The following is a 14,625-nucleotide window of genomic DNA, read 5'->3' on the forward strand; positions in this document are numbered from 1 at the left end:
GTCCCTGTCCAGGGGAAGTAGAAGGAATACAAAGGGGGACCATGCTTAGGGTTCCATGGGGTAGGGTCTGAGCCAGGCTTTCCGAGACAGGGGCTGACAGAGAGTCTTTCTGTGGCCCTCACGGCTGATTCAGAGGAAACACAGCAAAGGTTGAATAAATAAATAGATGCAAAGTGCTTAAAGAAGTATCTGGCACATAGTAAGTTACAATAAATGTTGGCTACTATCATTATTATTATTACTACTTCTACGAATGACAGTGGGTGACTCAGTGCCACAGGAACCATGAACCCTGCAAAGGCAAGGACCAGCATTTATTTGTTTAAGATGTTTGGGAGCCCACTAGGTGCAATGCAAAAGGGTTCCTTTAAAGGCCTTATCTTATCATTGATGACTATGGAAAAGCCCATCCAGTGGGGCTGGTTTTAAATGGGTCACTTTCTATTTTAATCCTGGTCTTCTTGCTGGCTGCTTAGCAGGAAGAAGAGAGAGGAGGAGTAGATGTCTGATGGCAAAGAGCAGAGCTTAGTGACAGAACGACTCTGTGGGACCAGACTCCTGGGCTGCCATGCCCATCAACTGTTTTCAGGAAGATGGGCAATGTCCAGGCTTCTCTGCGTCACTGAAATGGTGCTTGTTTAACATGGGAAAAGGAGTAGAGAGGGGTTTTGGATGAGAAAATACTACCCTGGGAGGAGGAGGTGACAGTAACCTAAAGCTGAGGTTGAGCCTAGTTGACTGCCATGGCAAGGGGACATTAAAGACCCAATCACAGTGGACTAAAACACTGACAAGCCCTCTAACTTACCGGAGTTCCAGGAGGCCCCTCTGGCCCGGGCAGCCCCGAAACCTAGAAGCCAAAGGGAGACAGTTAGCCTAGCCTTGTTATTCTCTCAGTGGTCTCACCTTCTGACATGGCCCAGATCTGGCTGGGCGCTATCAGGCCGGAAGACAGAACTGCCCAGCAGTCTCCCAAAAGGAGGCTCAGAATGCACCACAAACTCATAGCAAATCATTAGCCTTTACAATGTTGGAAACAAAAGATATCGCCAGGAAATGTCCTATTCTCCCAGATTTCTTTTTGAAAAACCAGGAAATCCAGCAACACTAGGTTGTAGTCCATGCACCGTGACAACTGCCTGAGACTGAGTGAGAGCTTTCCCCTCCAGGTGAAGAGATCTGCAGCTTACCCCAGTCCCAGTCCCTCCCTATTGTCTTTAACCCAGACCTTCATGTTCATTTGTTGTTAGCCTGGCCCTTGCAGTCATTTGAATTTGAGACCTTTGGCTTATAGGAGCAGATGGCTATGAGGAACGGGGAGGGGCTGAGATATTGCTGAAGAATATTCCTCAAGTCCACCTAGGTTGGTACTGGAGACTGCTGGTCTCTGTTTCCTTTGAGGGCGGGTTAAAGTAGAAGAGATTTCAACTGGGGAACCCATGGCAGTCTTCCTCTCTATGGAGGAGGATGTTCATTGCAGATTCTGTCTCTGATAAAGATGGAGATCCATTCGTCTACTGTCAGCCATTCAAGAGGCAGGAAAGAGACCTGACTGTTCCTCTCTGAGCTGGTCACCCTGATGCAGGACCGGGCAAGGGATAGCTTGGCCAACTACCCCCGTTCCCAAGTGGGGACTCAAGTCCTGCACTGAGAGAGGGAGGGTCTTTGACTGTGCGCTGGAAAGAATTCAAGTGCATGCCAGAGTTAGGGACAAAAGGAAAGTTTATTAGAGAAGGAATAATGCTCCACAGACAGAGCATGGTCTCCTTTCAGAGACAGAGAATGAGACAATGAGAGAGGCCCTCAGTGTTGGAGAATTCAGTTTACATGTTCTTCTTAGTTTCTATGAATTACAGTTTAAAGACTTTGTTTACCTACTTTCTTTTGATGGTATGGGTATGTAGCTCGAAAGATGGGTATGCAGCCTAAAAGGCATGCTAGCAATCCCAGCCTTTGATCTATAGGTTCCTTATGGTCTGGCCTCAGGGAATGAATGGTTGGGTTCATTTTGTGTGAGGTACAGCTTAAAGACAGTTTTCCTGTTTTCCTTTCATGGTGTGGGTAAACTGTTTGTTAGTAATCCCAGCAGGGATCTCCCTTTGTTCTGTGGGTTTCTGTGGTCTGGCAGCAGCACATGGCAGGCTCTAAATACAACTTGTCAATTTATGTAGCTCTTATGCCTCTTCCCTATATCAACCCCACTTTGGTTTCAGGGCTTTTTCTGCCTTCCCTGGGATGGAATCCCCTGGAGTGTGGACGGGCAGGGACCTTCTGCCAGGCCACTAGAGAGGGAGCCCCTATACTGGCCAGATAGAGACCCCTAACATCCCTTGGAGCTGTGGACCTTTCCGCTCCATTATACACAGTCTCCTTACAAAGAACTCAATTTTTGGAAATTCTACTTTAAAAAAACAATCACTACTTTTTTTCTTCTTATAAATAAGTAATTCATGTACCCTGATTGTAGTGTTAGTTATACAAATTTATATGTGTATTAAAATTCACAGAAGCATACACACTCCCCCCAAAGTGAACGTTACTATATAATTTAAAAAACATAGAAAAATTTAAAGTAATACACACCCATTAAAATATTTTATAAATTAAAAAGAATCAGAAGGAAAAATAATAAATATGTGAGTACCGCATATATATACATATACAAATATTATATATATATATATATAATTTGATTCTCTGCTCTTTTTCATTTAACACAAAACCCATTTTTCCATTTTTTTGTATGTTACCCACAGCCTCCTTTTAATGTCAATGTGCTATTCATTGAGTGGGAGGAAAATGGGTTACTAGCTAGCCAGGGTTTGGAGCAGTGCTTAGCACAAGGAACGCTCTCCAATGTGGGGACTATTATTACCATTAGTATTATTACCATAAGTTATTTAATCATTTCCTTCTTGTCAGAAATGTAGGCTGTTTCTAATTTGTACTTTAAATACATCCGGAAAGAACATTTTTGGGTATAATGCTTTTCCTGAATTTTGGAGTGTTTCTTTAGGAGGTTATCCATCTCCAAATAAGTAACATACATGTTATATAATCATTTCTGTCTCTCTAAATGGTGACACTGAAGATGACAGGAGCCAGGGGACTTCTCTGGAGACTCAGGCTTGGTGGTCTCTCTATTAGTTCTGTCGGGTGATGTCTGGGTGGCCCAGGCCCTCCTACCAGTCTCTTCCTCATGTACCTTTGACCTCTGCTGCTTTCCTGGCTCTTTCTCCTGAGCCTAGAAATAGGTCCGATTCTCTCCTATCTTAGGAGAATCTGGCCTCCATCCTGGCTCCCTATCACTCCACTGTTCTCTCCTCTTCCCTTTACCACCACACTTCTCAAAAGAATACGGCCTCTTTCTGGAAAGCCTACCTCTAGAGCTGCTGGGCAAACTCCTACAATGTCTTCAAGACCCTGTTCAAATGACCCATCTTTTAGGGTGCCCACCCAACTCCCTGATCTGCTACTATTCTAGTGCCCACTACTGGGGACTGTTTGCTGCACGGGGACAGTGCTGTTTATTTTCCTGTCTCCAGGCTCTAGCACCAGGAATGAAACACAGCCAGTGCTTAATGAATGCTGTTGAGGAACTTGATTATGGGGACACTGTGGAGCAGACCAGAGGCTCCATGGATGACCCACTGTGGTGCTCGGTGAACATCGGTTTCTTGCCCCATCCCTAAGTCAGGCAGTTGTGAGTTTCATTCTAGAGCACAGAAATGCTGTGCGTGCTGGAGAGACTGTGGCATGACGAGGTTCCTGTCAAATAGCCCCCCTAACACAAAAGGCAGAGCAGGCGCCACCTACCTCCATTCCTGGGTCACCTTTTTCCCCGGGTTCTCCTTTCTCCCCCTGTGGGCACAAAACACCATGGCATGGATGCCAGCACTTGGGGTAGCCTGGGACAGACACACTCTTAAATCTTTTAAAACCAAGCCAGGACTAGACTAGGCTTAAGTGTCGGCAAGGAACACCCCTGAGGCTGCGGAAGTGGTCAGCCTGAAGGACGAAGATGGGGCAGGGAACCTGTGATCACTGCCTTTAAGAAGCTAAGGTTCCAGTGTGTGGGAGAAGAGGCTGATATCTGTATGGGTCCTTTGGGGCACAGGCCCTAGGGGCAGACCTGTGACTTGTTTCTAGCCAATAGAATAGGACGGATGGCAAAGGTGTTGGGATGTCACTTGTCAATTATGTTACAAGTTTATGCTACAAATTATATCATATATATGGTATGCAAATGATAAAATACAACATATTAAGATTATATTACAAATATGTTACATACGGAGCTCTGTCTTGCTAACACACACCGACAGACGCCTTGGCCTTGAAGAAGCAAGCTGCTGTAATGTGAACAGCCTACTATGGGGAAGGCCTGTGGCAGGAAACGGTAGGCAGCCTCTAGGAGCTAAGGAACTCAGTCCTACCATAGCAGAGAACTGAATTACATCAATAGCAGCGAACCTGAAAGAGGACCGCAGCCCTAGGTGAGAATGCAGCCCGCTGACATGCTGACTGCAGCCCTGTGAGGCCTTGGGGCAGAGGGCCCAGTTGAGATGCACCGGACTTCGGACCCACAAAAACTGCGACATCCTAAGTGCATATTGTTTTAAGCTGCTAAATTTGTGGTGGTTTCTTAAGCAGCTACAGAAAATAAATATGGCTCCAGAGGCAGAGCGATGAGGGGATGTGGACGAAGGAGCTTGCAAACCACATCTGGGAGCACTCCCTCCAGCTTGGAGCTGCCTTACAAAGGAGGGGACGTGTCAGGAGGCAGTGAGCTGCTTCCTATTCTGGCTGAGTGAGGCAGCCACAGTTAGTGGCTGCCGAGGGATTCCTGCACTGGGTCAGAAGTGGGACTAGTTGACCTCTGAGGTTCTTCCTTCACAGAAGAGAGAATTCTGAGTCCAAGATTCTCCTATGTTGGAGTCTAAAGACTGAGGCCACCATGCTGTGGGCTGGGGGAGCTGGACTCCCCGTTTACACTTAGCTGTCCCTCAGAAAGTAGCTGCTTATCAAGAGGATCCCCTGCCAGGCCTGGCAGGCAGGCTAGGGGTTAGTGCAGCCTCACGGCAGTGCCAGGCACCCACGAGGCTGCTGACTGCAGGGAGTGGCACCCTGCTCATGTGCCCTCGTCTACAGCTGCCTGCTGATAACCTGGATACCCAGCCCCCTCGCCTTACTGTAAATCCCGGGAGCCCAATTGGGCCAGGCAATCCTGTCGCTCCAGGTCTCCCTTGGCCACCTGGTTCTCCTTTCTCCCCAGTTGGGCCATCTAGACCCTAAGGACCGACAAAGATCTCTGTTAGTCAAGCGCAAAGCTGTTACACTGAGTGTCTGTGACCAAATGTGGCATGCACTCATAGCTCCCTTCCTCCAAGGGCAGGTGTCTCGGATGGTGACCATTTCGTAGATAGAAACCACTGACGCCCAGAGAAGGCTCCCAGGTCAAGGCAGTGGCCTAGCTGAAGTGGGCTAAGACCCCCCTTTTTTTTGTATAAGCATCCTCTCCTGGGTAGAGGGCTTCTGCCTTCTTTTCCAAGGGAAAAGCATCCAGGGAAGGCATCATTATGCCCATTTTAGAGATGAGGGAACTTAGGCTCTGCCAGGCTCAGTGACTTTCTTGAAGACACAGACAGGAGATAACAGAACAGGACCCAGCTCTCTTGAGGTGAGAAACTGGCCTTAAGGAGATGGCTTGAGGGAAAACCAGATGAATTCCCTGCCCCAAACTCCAGGCTCCAGGTTTGCAGTCCAGGCCGTGGCTGGCCAGGTCATGCTGGAGGTGATGCATGCAGAAGGACAAAATCAGGTCCAGCCAGCCCTGGCACTCACCGGTGGGCCTGCCTGTCCCGACTCCCCTTTCTCTCCCTTTTCTCCCAGGCTCCCTGGGTGTCCGTCTTCTCCCTTTATTCCTGCAGGCCCAGGCTTTCCTGGGGGGCCTTGAGGGCCAGGAGGGCCCATGTCTCCTGGTTTGCCTCGAGGTCCCTTAAGAAAATATCAACAACACTTATTAGATACACTAACAAAGAAGACAAGAGAGAGAACACAAAGGAATGGGTGGCCTAAAGGACTTGGTTGGCTCTTCAGTGCTTGGCTGTCCAGCTCTCTGTGGGAATCCGAGGGGCCCTCAGCCACCAGCTCCAGCCCATCCCAGTGCGGGTCTGCTGGCTCCTCCAGGGCCAGCAGTGTGGGGCTCAGCAGGGTTTCTGCAGGGAGGGCCTCCCCTCCCCTCCCCTCCCCTCCCCTCCCTCCCCTCCTCCCTTCCTCACAAGGTGCGCACCTGGGCTTCTTCCTGAACCAAGGATGGGCACCTGCCATGGATGAAACCCAGATACCCCCAGGGCACGGACCATCTTGAGAGGTTTATCTAGGAATGCACATTCTCACCTTTTCCCCATCATGTCCTGGAGGGCCTGGCAGTCCAATCTCCCCCTGTAGCCAGAACAACTTAAGGTCACTTTCAGAGCAGAGAAGAATAGTAGCACTTCCTCTGTGCCGGGAGTCCTCAGAAGGTATGTACTTGCATTGTCTCCATTTTGCAGGTGAGGACTCAGATGAGGATTCTGAGTTGTGCGCCCCAGGCCCATAGTTAGTGAAGAGTGGAGCCAGGATCTGAGTTCTCCCTGGATGCCAAATGAGCGGCCTCTGGCACTCACTCATCCTTTCTGGGAGGGATGCCTGCTTCCCTGTTCCCCCCAAACCCAACCTTCCTGTCCTGGCTCCCCTACAGGAAGCTCCTTTTATCTTCACATCAACCTAAGCCCCTTCTTTAGGTCAGGGAGAGAGACAAAGGAGGTGTGCCCTCTTCGAGGCCAGGTAACAACCAGCTGAACCACCAAGGCAAAATGATGTAGGTGCTATGAGAAGAGCAGAGAGGAAAGGGCAGTGAATTCTGCCTGATAGCTAAGGGGAGGCTTCAAGGAGGTGGTAGCCTTTGAGTTGGGCTTAAAACGTGAGGAATTTGAAAGATAAGGAAGAGGGGTAGGGACTTCAGGGCCGGGAGCTCATGAACAGAGGGCAGAAAAGCAAACATGCATGGCCTTCTAAGAAAAATCACAGGGGTTGGAAACAAAGTATAAATGGGAGCCAAGGCAGGAAGCAAGAGAGGCGAGACCGGGAGGGGTTCAAGTGCCATGTTCTCTGATGGCAGGTTGGCGTCCCCGCTGTGGGTCTGGGTGGGGCAGAGTCTGGTGCGCAGGCTCCACCACTTCAGGGGAGGCCTGTGATTACAGGAACCCAAGACACACAGCAAGGGAAGAAAGGCAGAGCCAAGGGCGGGAGGAGTGATGGTGTGTGATGTAGGCCACCGGGGACCGTGATGCCTTGGTGCGTGGGAGGAATCACTGGCCAGAGTGAGGCCAGAGGGTCACAGGACCAGGAGTGGCACTGGGGTCCCATGCTCAGACACACACACACAGAACCTCTGCAGGGTCTACATGCCCCTTGCCAGAATGTGAGTTACCTTCTGGCCTGGGATCCCTGGAGCTCCAGGTGGGCCAATTTGCCCGGGAAGACCAGGAGGACCCTAGGAAAGAAAAGAAAGACTCAAGGAAGAACTTTCTGACTGAGGAATGGTGGCCTGTCACCAGAGGGGTTTTATAGAAGCTGGAACACTTTTTGGCAAGAAAAGAACATGGGGAATCCACAATATAAAGTAGATAAGCACTGAGTGTGTCTGGGTTAAAGAGAGTGGTGGGGACCCTAGAGCCATGCCCCACAGCCTCTCTCTCCTCTCTCCTTAAGGCACTGCTGGGGGCTCCAGGGCCCCAAGAAGACAAATTTGACCTTCCTTGACAGTGACTTAAAAATGTCTACAGAAAACAATCCAAATGTCCATCAACAGGTGAAGGTCTGATACCTCCACACAATCATATGCTGCTCAGCAGTGAAAAAAGAACCAAGGATGGATGCCAGCCATGGATGAAACCCAGACACACTGTGCTGAGCAAAGAAAGCCAGATGCAGAGGACGACTACATACTGTGTGACTTTATTCACAGGAAACTCTAGAAAAGACACATCTAATCTATGGAGACAGAAAGCAGATCAGTGGTAGTTTAGGACTTGGGAGTAGGTGTGAGGTCGACTCTTCAGGCCTACGAAAGAAATTTCTGGAGTGACTGGGAGTGGTGGATACATGGGTATATGCGTATGTCAAAACTTAGCAAACTCTCCACCTAAAGGAGTACATTTTATTGTATGTAAATTATACCTCAGTTTTGATTTTAATAGGAAAAAAAGTGTTTCCAGGAGAGTTTTGCTTCTTTTATATACTTAAGCTATTTTAAATAATATATTTTAATGTTTCCAAATTAAGCTCATTGATTCCAGAATCATGTGGTTAACCCCAGTTTCTGGGACTGGTGCATCATATGACTGGTGCCTGAATCTGGGTCTCGTCACCCCTGTGTTGTGTGGCACATGGCCACGAAACATATTAAGTGAAATGAAATGCCAGTAGTTTGAGAACTTTGTGATCTCTCCCCCTCTCCACCTGGAAGTTCAATGTGGTGGTAGTATTTTAACTACACGTATTCACTGAGAGCTGTTACTGGAAAGCAAGCATGCAAAACAGGTTTGGAAGTCATTGGTTTCCAGGTGTAGTTAATGGAACTGATTTCTAGCAAAGGGGGAAATGTAGAGGGTCGCTACTGATTTTTTAGGATTATGCACCTTATCAGCTGCAGGTTGAGAAAAATGAGAAACATAAAAACATCCCCCTCTATACTGCTATTTCCTTGACACAGCCTACTAAGAACCCAGCATTTATACTGTGACGAGAGTGCACAGCGGAACTGGTGAAGAGCCACTTCAGCAGTCAGCCGCGACCCAGGGTGGGGGCAGCTCCTGAGACCCCCTGCTCAGGCTTGGATCGCCATCTGCCCTAGCACTGCAGAGTCAGCCCTGACTCAGAAAGCCCACTGTCTCCCTTCTGGAGGCAAGACGCGCAATCCTTGCTTCCAGGCTGCCCTCCCCCAGTTCCTAGCCTGGTGCCCAGGGAAAGTGAGAGAGGAGGAAGACTTACGATCAAGGCCAGTGTCCGGATCTCCTAAAAAATCAATATCATGCAATTAGGTGAAGAGCAAGTCAAGAGTCATCTGTCAGGCCCCCTTGGCCCAGTCATAAAAAGTGGGAGCTGAGTGCCTTCGGGGAGCACAGTGCAGGTAGACCCTCTCAGGTGGGCACTGTGCCTCTCAGCCCCATGCCACCCCAACTTCTCCCAGAGGTTGTAATCACTGGACAAAGAACACCTCATATTTCATCTAATGCTGCTCTGAGGCTATCCTACAATGGACTCAGACAAGCCCTCAAATGGGCTGCAAACTTTCTTTCGCCTTGCCAAAGAGGAAGCAGCATCTCCTATTCTTTCTAGACGCTGACTGGGACCCTCCCTTGCTCTTCCCTCTTCCTCCAGAACCTAGATTTCAATGTACCACTCTTTAAACAAATAGACGCAGCATGGTGAAATATGGAGTCACTCAAAAAATAATTAGATCAACAATTGTTGGCATTAAAAAAGAACTGCACACCTTGTAAATGGATTCGCACAGCAAGTTTCCTTTAAAGGAGTGATTCTCGATCTGGGGTGATTCGGCCTCCCAGGGGACATTTGGCAATGTCTGGAGACGTATTTTGGTTGTCATAACTGGGTGTGGGGTATTAGTGGCATCTGGTGGGTAAAGACTAGACATGCTGCTGAACTTCCTACAAGACAACAGACAGCGTTTCCCAAAATCCTAACCCAAAGGTTATCTAACTCCAAATGTCAACTGTGCTGAGGCCGAGAAACCCTGCTTTAAAAGGTGGGTACCATATGAACTTGGAACATGATAAAATTGACACAAAAAGGAGATGTGTTCCAGGAAGACAGATGCTATCATGTGGAAGGGGAGTGTATGTACTGAAGAAATGGGGCTCTAGAACCCTGGATGGGCTGACACCCTGTGGGGTGCAAGGATGCTCCAGTTATGGCTCTCAGTTACCCAGAGCTGGACAGGCCCAGACCGAGAGCCAGGCTACCTAGATGCCAAAAGAGGGCCTCCATTTGCCTGAAGGCTGTACAGTGGGAGGCCAAAGGAGAGAAAACGAGGGACTGACCCTCCTGGAAGCCCTGCCCAATGGCCGGGCCTCAGGGACGTTAACCCATGTATCGCAGGCTCCTTTCTCAGGGCCTTGGTGCAGAGTCTGGAGGCCCAGAAGCACGTCCAGATCGCGGGTCTCTGGGTCAACCCCTGCTCACCTGGAGAGCCTCGTTGATGTTTGCATTGTAATCCACCATCTCTCCTTTCCCTGGTTCTCCCTTGGAGCCCTATAAGAAAAATGAGATCACGACCCAGGGCCTGGGCCAGGGGGACCTGACAACAACTGCTGCCTGCTATCTATCAGACATGACTGTAGCCAACACTGGCCGGCCCTGGCTACACACAGGTGGCTCCAGAGCAGCAAGATGGGGAGCCTGCCAGGGGGTTCCACATGCTCTCAGAGGATGTCCCAGAGTTCAACTCCATGTGAGAATGCTGGACCAGACTGACCTGGAGAAGACTGAGTCCAGTCATGGCTGCAATGCCTCCTATCAGGGGCCAGCATGCTCTGCCCCTCTCTTCCCCTCAAGACCTTAGGGGCGAGCTGCCTCACTCTGTGACCCCAGGGAGGTGCAATATCGTGCTGTGTAACTCTGGGTGAGACATGTACATACCTTGGGGCCAGCTGGTCCCTGTTCTCCAGCTGCTCCAGGCTCTCCCTATTGCATGAAAAAATTGGAGTAAAATGGGGATAAAGCTGGGTATGAGAGAACCTGATGTCCCTTGATGGACCATGCATTAGGAGCCATGAGAGGCCAGGAGGCTCATCCGAGCTCAGGCCAGGAGGACGCAGAGCTCCCTGTGCACTGAAGTGCAGGCTCCACTCTATCAGGAGGCCTCTGCCCGGCCTCCTTGCTCCCGTCCAGCTCCCTCCAGCTTTGGACTTAAGGATATTCTTTCTATCCTACATGAGTTGGTAGTGACTCCACCTATATCTGTCTGGCCACCTCTCCCCAGCCCCCTAAGCCAGCCACTTCCTTGGGAGCAGGAAACAGGCCCTTTGCTCCTTTTTATTTCCATTCTGCTTAGGTAGCTAGGGCTCAGAAACTTTTGTCCAATTGCCCGGGTCAATATTTGCCATGAAGGGCCCGTGTGGTTCTTTTAGGGGTCCCTCTGCTTGTGAAAGACCCAAACTGCGAGATGAAACATGAAAGGAGCGGGGATAGAATGCATTAGGAGCACCAGCCTCCCAAGCTGGTGAAGCGAGGGCGTTTGTTCCTGTTGGAAACGGGACAGAATGATGGCGAATAAATGAAGCAGTGACATTAATTGTGAAACAAACTACAGTTCCAGTTGTTCTGTGATGATGCTAACATTGAAGACAATTTATAAAAATAAAATAGAAAGTAAAAATTGAGGAAAAACAAACCCTTTAATATAACTCAACTCCTGATGACCCTGCAATTGGCCGGATCGTGGAACATTTAGCCACTGCCACCTGCAGGTCATCCGCCCCTTTACTGCTCCATTCCACAGTATTTCAGTTTATCGTGCACCTGTGAGGCACACAGCAGCACCCACCCAACCCTGCCATAGAGAGTAGCTGAGAAAAGTGGGAGTCTACCAGTGGCGTAAGAGCTAACAGAGCAGGGGCTCTGGGTCACTCCCCAGCCCAAGCATCCTGGCCCTGGGCCAGCCTTCGCACGACTGCTGTCTCAGTGGGGCGACAGCAGGCAGGAGTCGTGGCACCTCAGCCTTGTGCCCTGGGGGTCCCGCCGCAGGGATGGCTAAGACTGCTCGTCTCTGAGCTGGGGCTCGAACTCTCAAACTGACTCTTATCCTGCTGCATTCAGATCTGGTGGCTCCTGTACCTTGTCTCCCTGCTGTCCTGGGGGGCCGGCCTGGCCATCGGCACCAGCTTCTCCCTGGGGAAGAGGAGAGATGGGATGAGGTCATGCAAGGCAGGTTAGACAGCTGCTCAAGGGGGGAAAAGATGGTCCTGCTGTCGATGTTCTGAGTATTAAGTGTCTTTGGGCCTCTTTCTCTTCCCCTGCTGGCTTCTACTAACTCATCCATTCCACCTACCTGACTCCTAAACATGCTTAGGCTCAGCCTGCATCTCACCTCCTCCTGGCAGCCCTCCTTCCTACTCCTTTCCTTTTCTGAGTTCTGCACCACTTGCTGGTGTCTACCTCCCTCTCTCCCCTTCTCCACCCCTAGCCAGGCCCTCCTCAATTCTCAGCTAACACACACGTGCCCAGTTCTGTCCTGGCCCCCAGCTGCGGACTGCCAGCAGCGCCTGGTAGGTCATTTTGGAGCCTGGAACACTTTCAAGGACACGCCTTATCCTGCCTGGGAGACCCAGAGGAGAGTGAAGGCCTTGGGCCTGTGTGTGTTGGGGGGAAGTTGAGTTGGGGAGGCATTCCAAGAGGCCTAGGACAGGAGGGACAGGGGAGGTAGGAGGAGGCCTATTCCAAACATGTCACTTTTAAAACATTTATATGGACCAGAAAGCAGGACATGAATTTGGGAACAGTCTTCTAGCTTTCTTTCTTTTGTCCCAAGGCACAGGGACAATAGTGACCAGATTTCTTTGACCTTAAACTAAGGCCCAAAACATGCCAGGTATCCATGCCCTGTGGGGTCAGAGGGAAAAATTTCAATGCTGGGGATGTTTGGGAGCCCAAGTGGCAGGCATCTTTGGCAAAGTTGGTGCCCGTGCCAGGGGGCTTCCATTCCTGCCACAGTAAGACGGGCACAGGGCACGGGGACAGGGAAGCCTGAGACCCCTCCTGCCACTTCGCCTTGCCTGTCTGTGGGTTTCCATTGGCCCCTTACACTACAGTCCTGTGGACCGTGTGTTTGTTTGCCCAGTTAGATTGTGGGCCAGCCCACGGCAGGTTCTCTGCAGTCCCACTGCTCATGCAAGGCCCACCCACAGCAGGACCTCGATAAATGTCAGTGGAATAAATGTGTGTATTGCCACTGATTGTGTAATTAATCTTTTCCTTACAAGCTGAGAAAGAGACCCCTTTGTTTCCCTGTGCACTGAAATAAGCCAAGGAATGCAGGAGGTGTCTGCTTTGGGCAACTCAAATCTTAGCACTGCAGTCTCCGCCCAGAGCAAGGAAGCGTGGGCGGTCCCATTTGCAGCTGTCTCCACTGCCACCCTCCCCTCTCCCTGCAGGGTGCCAGCACCAGGCGGGGCCCAGCAGCTCACAGACTTCCACCTATGCAGAGCCTAGATGAGGAGACTTTCTGGCTATCCTAAAGCCCTGCAGCCTGGTTATTTCAATCAATAGAACCACCCATCTGCCCTGGGGGTACATCTCTCCTGGATGATCAAACAGTCACTGCTTGGAAGCAAGAGCTCAGACCAAATGACCTTTCCAGAATCCACTGGAAAAACCACACATCTGGAGCAGAAGACTAGAGACGGCAAGGTGCCAGGGACATAGTGACCCCAAGAATGGGCTGAGGATAAGGCCACAGGCAAACATTGGCCTTGAGCACTGCTCCCAGGGGAAGACTCACCTTTGGCCCTGGGGGCCCTGGGAGCCCTGGTGGACCGGGCTCCCCTCTGCCTCCTCCAATGGAGTTGCCAGCATCGCCTTTCTCTCCCTGGGGTAGAGAGTAGAGTTACCGTCACTGGGTCCACCCAGCTCTGGAGGGAGGTGGCTGATCCCTGTCTTTCTCCCCTCACAGTTCAAAGGAGTGGAGGCAGTTGACTGGCCCTCAGTCCAGGCTGAATGTGGGGTGTAGGGGTGGGGTGGAAGAAGTGGGCATTAAGGGCCTGTGGGCACCAGGGGCCTTCAGAAGCCCAGCCTGATCTGATCCAGCCATGGATGTGAGGAGGGAATGGAGCTGGCTATGGAGGGGATAGGTTTAGAGATAAAACAAGAGACCTGTCAGGATTTGGGTCTAGAACAGCGTTTCTCCAGGTGTGCTCCACGGACTCCGCCTCCAGGGGACTGGAATTATTTGAAATGTGAAAAAATAGGGTCCAGTAGCCAAACAATGTTAGGAAAGGCAGAATGAAGTGAAGCTTTGCAGGCTCCTGCACTGCAGGATGCTCAGTTCTGACACGTTAAGGTACCCTATGACTCTCCAAGGGGGCCTATCTTATACAGGTCTCCCCAAATGTATTTGACATCTAGTCAAAATTTTTTTTTTTTAAACCGAACATTTCATGGAGCTCATGTAGCATTGAGCACATTTGCAGAGCTGGTGTAAAGAATATTGACCAGGTCGTAGTTATAGAATTCTTTAAGTCTGGGCATTTTTTGATCAATCAGGGTCTCCTGTATAGTACACCATATTTCTCTTCTCTGAAACAATTTGGCTGTGTTCCAATCAGGGAGAAGCACTTCGAATGCTAGGTTCGTGTGGATGTGCAGGGCCAGGGATGTGGGTGGGAATGGCCACCAATGTCCCTACAAAGGACCCGCCATTCGAGTCCCTTGATACCCACCTTCTGCCCCAGGAGGCCGAGTAGCCCAGGGGAGCCTGCAGCCCCCTTTTCCCCCTGTGAAGGAAATGCAGACGGTATAGAGTTAGAGACTATTCTCCAGGATGTCGGTGAAGGCCACACC

The 14,625-nt window shown here is 50.3% G+C and overlaps 1 protein-coding gene across 11 annotated transcripts in view; it reads right to left on the reverse strand.

Moving 5' to 3' along the window:
- COL13A1 (collagen type XIII alpha 1 chain) overlaps positions 1 to 14,625 on the reverse strand; it is a 148,117-nt gene that overhangs the window by 27,315 nt on the left and 106,177 nt on the right. For 9 of the 11 annotated variants that reach the window (XM_016121055.2, XM_016121059.2, XM_016121054.2 and 6 more), the window contains 12 exons: positions 14,505 to 14,558; positions 13,568 to 13,654; positions 11,905 to 11,958; positions 10,708 to 10,752; positions 10,252 to 10,320; positions 9,037 to 9,060; positions 7,475 to 7,537; positions 6,400 to 6,444; positions 5,845 to 5,997; positions 5,193 to 5,291; positions 3,817 to 3,861; positions 809 to 850 (listed from right to left, as the gene is read on the reverse strand). In XM_016121055.2, coding sequence (XP_015976541.1) covers positions 809 to 850; positions 3,817 to 3,861; positions 5,193 to 5,291; positions 5,845 to 5,997; positions 6,400 to 6,444; positions 7,475 to 7,537; positions 9,037 to 9,060; positions 10,252 to 10,320; positions 10,708 to 10,752; positions 11,905 to 11,958; positions 13,568 to 13,654; positions 14,505 to 14,558 — 780 coding nt within the window. The remainder of the gene's footprint in view (positions 1 to 808; positions 851 to 3,816; positions 3,862 to 5,192; positions 5,292 to 5,844; positions 5,998 to 6,399; positions 6,445 to 7,474; positions 7,538 to 9,036; positions 9,061 to 10,251; positions 10,321 to 10,707; positions 10,753 to 11,904; positions 11,959 to 13,567; positions 13,655 to 14,504; positions 14,559 to 14,625) is intronic. The other 2 variants (XM_016121060.2, XM_016121063.2) reach the window with 1 other exon arrangement.

This window comes from Rousettus aegyptiacus, unplaced genomic scaffold (assembly GCF_014176215.1).
Source record: "Rousettus aegyptiacus isolate mRouAeg1 unplaced genomic scaffold, mRouAeg1.p scaffold_m13_p_6, whole genome shotgun sequence".
In the NCBI taxonomy this organism is placed as follows: domain Eukaryota; kingdom Metazoa; phylum Chordata; class Mammalia; order Chiroptera; family Pteropodidae; genus Rousettus; species Rousettus aegyptiacus.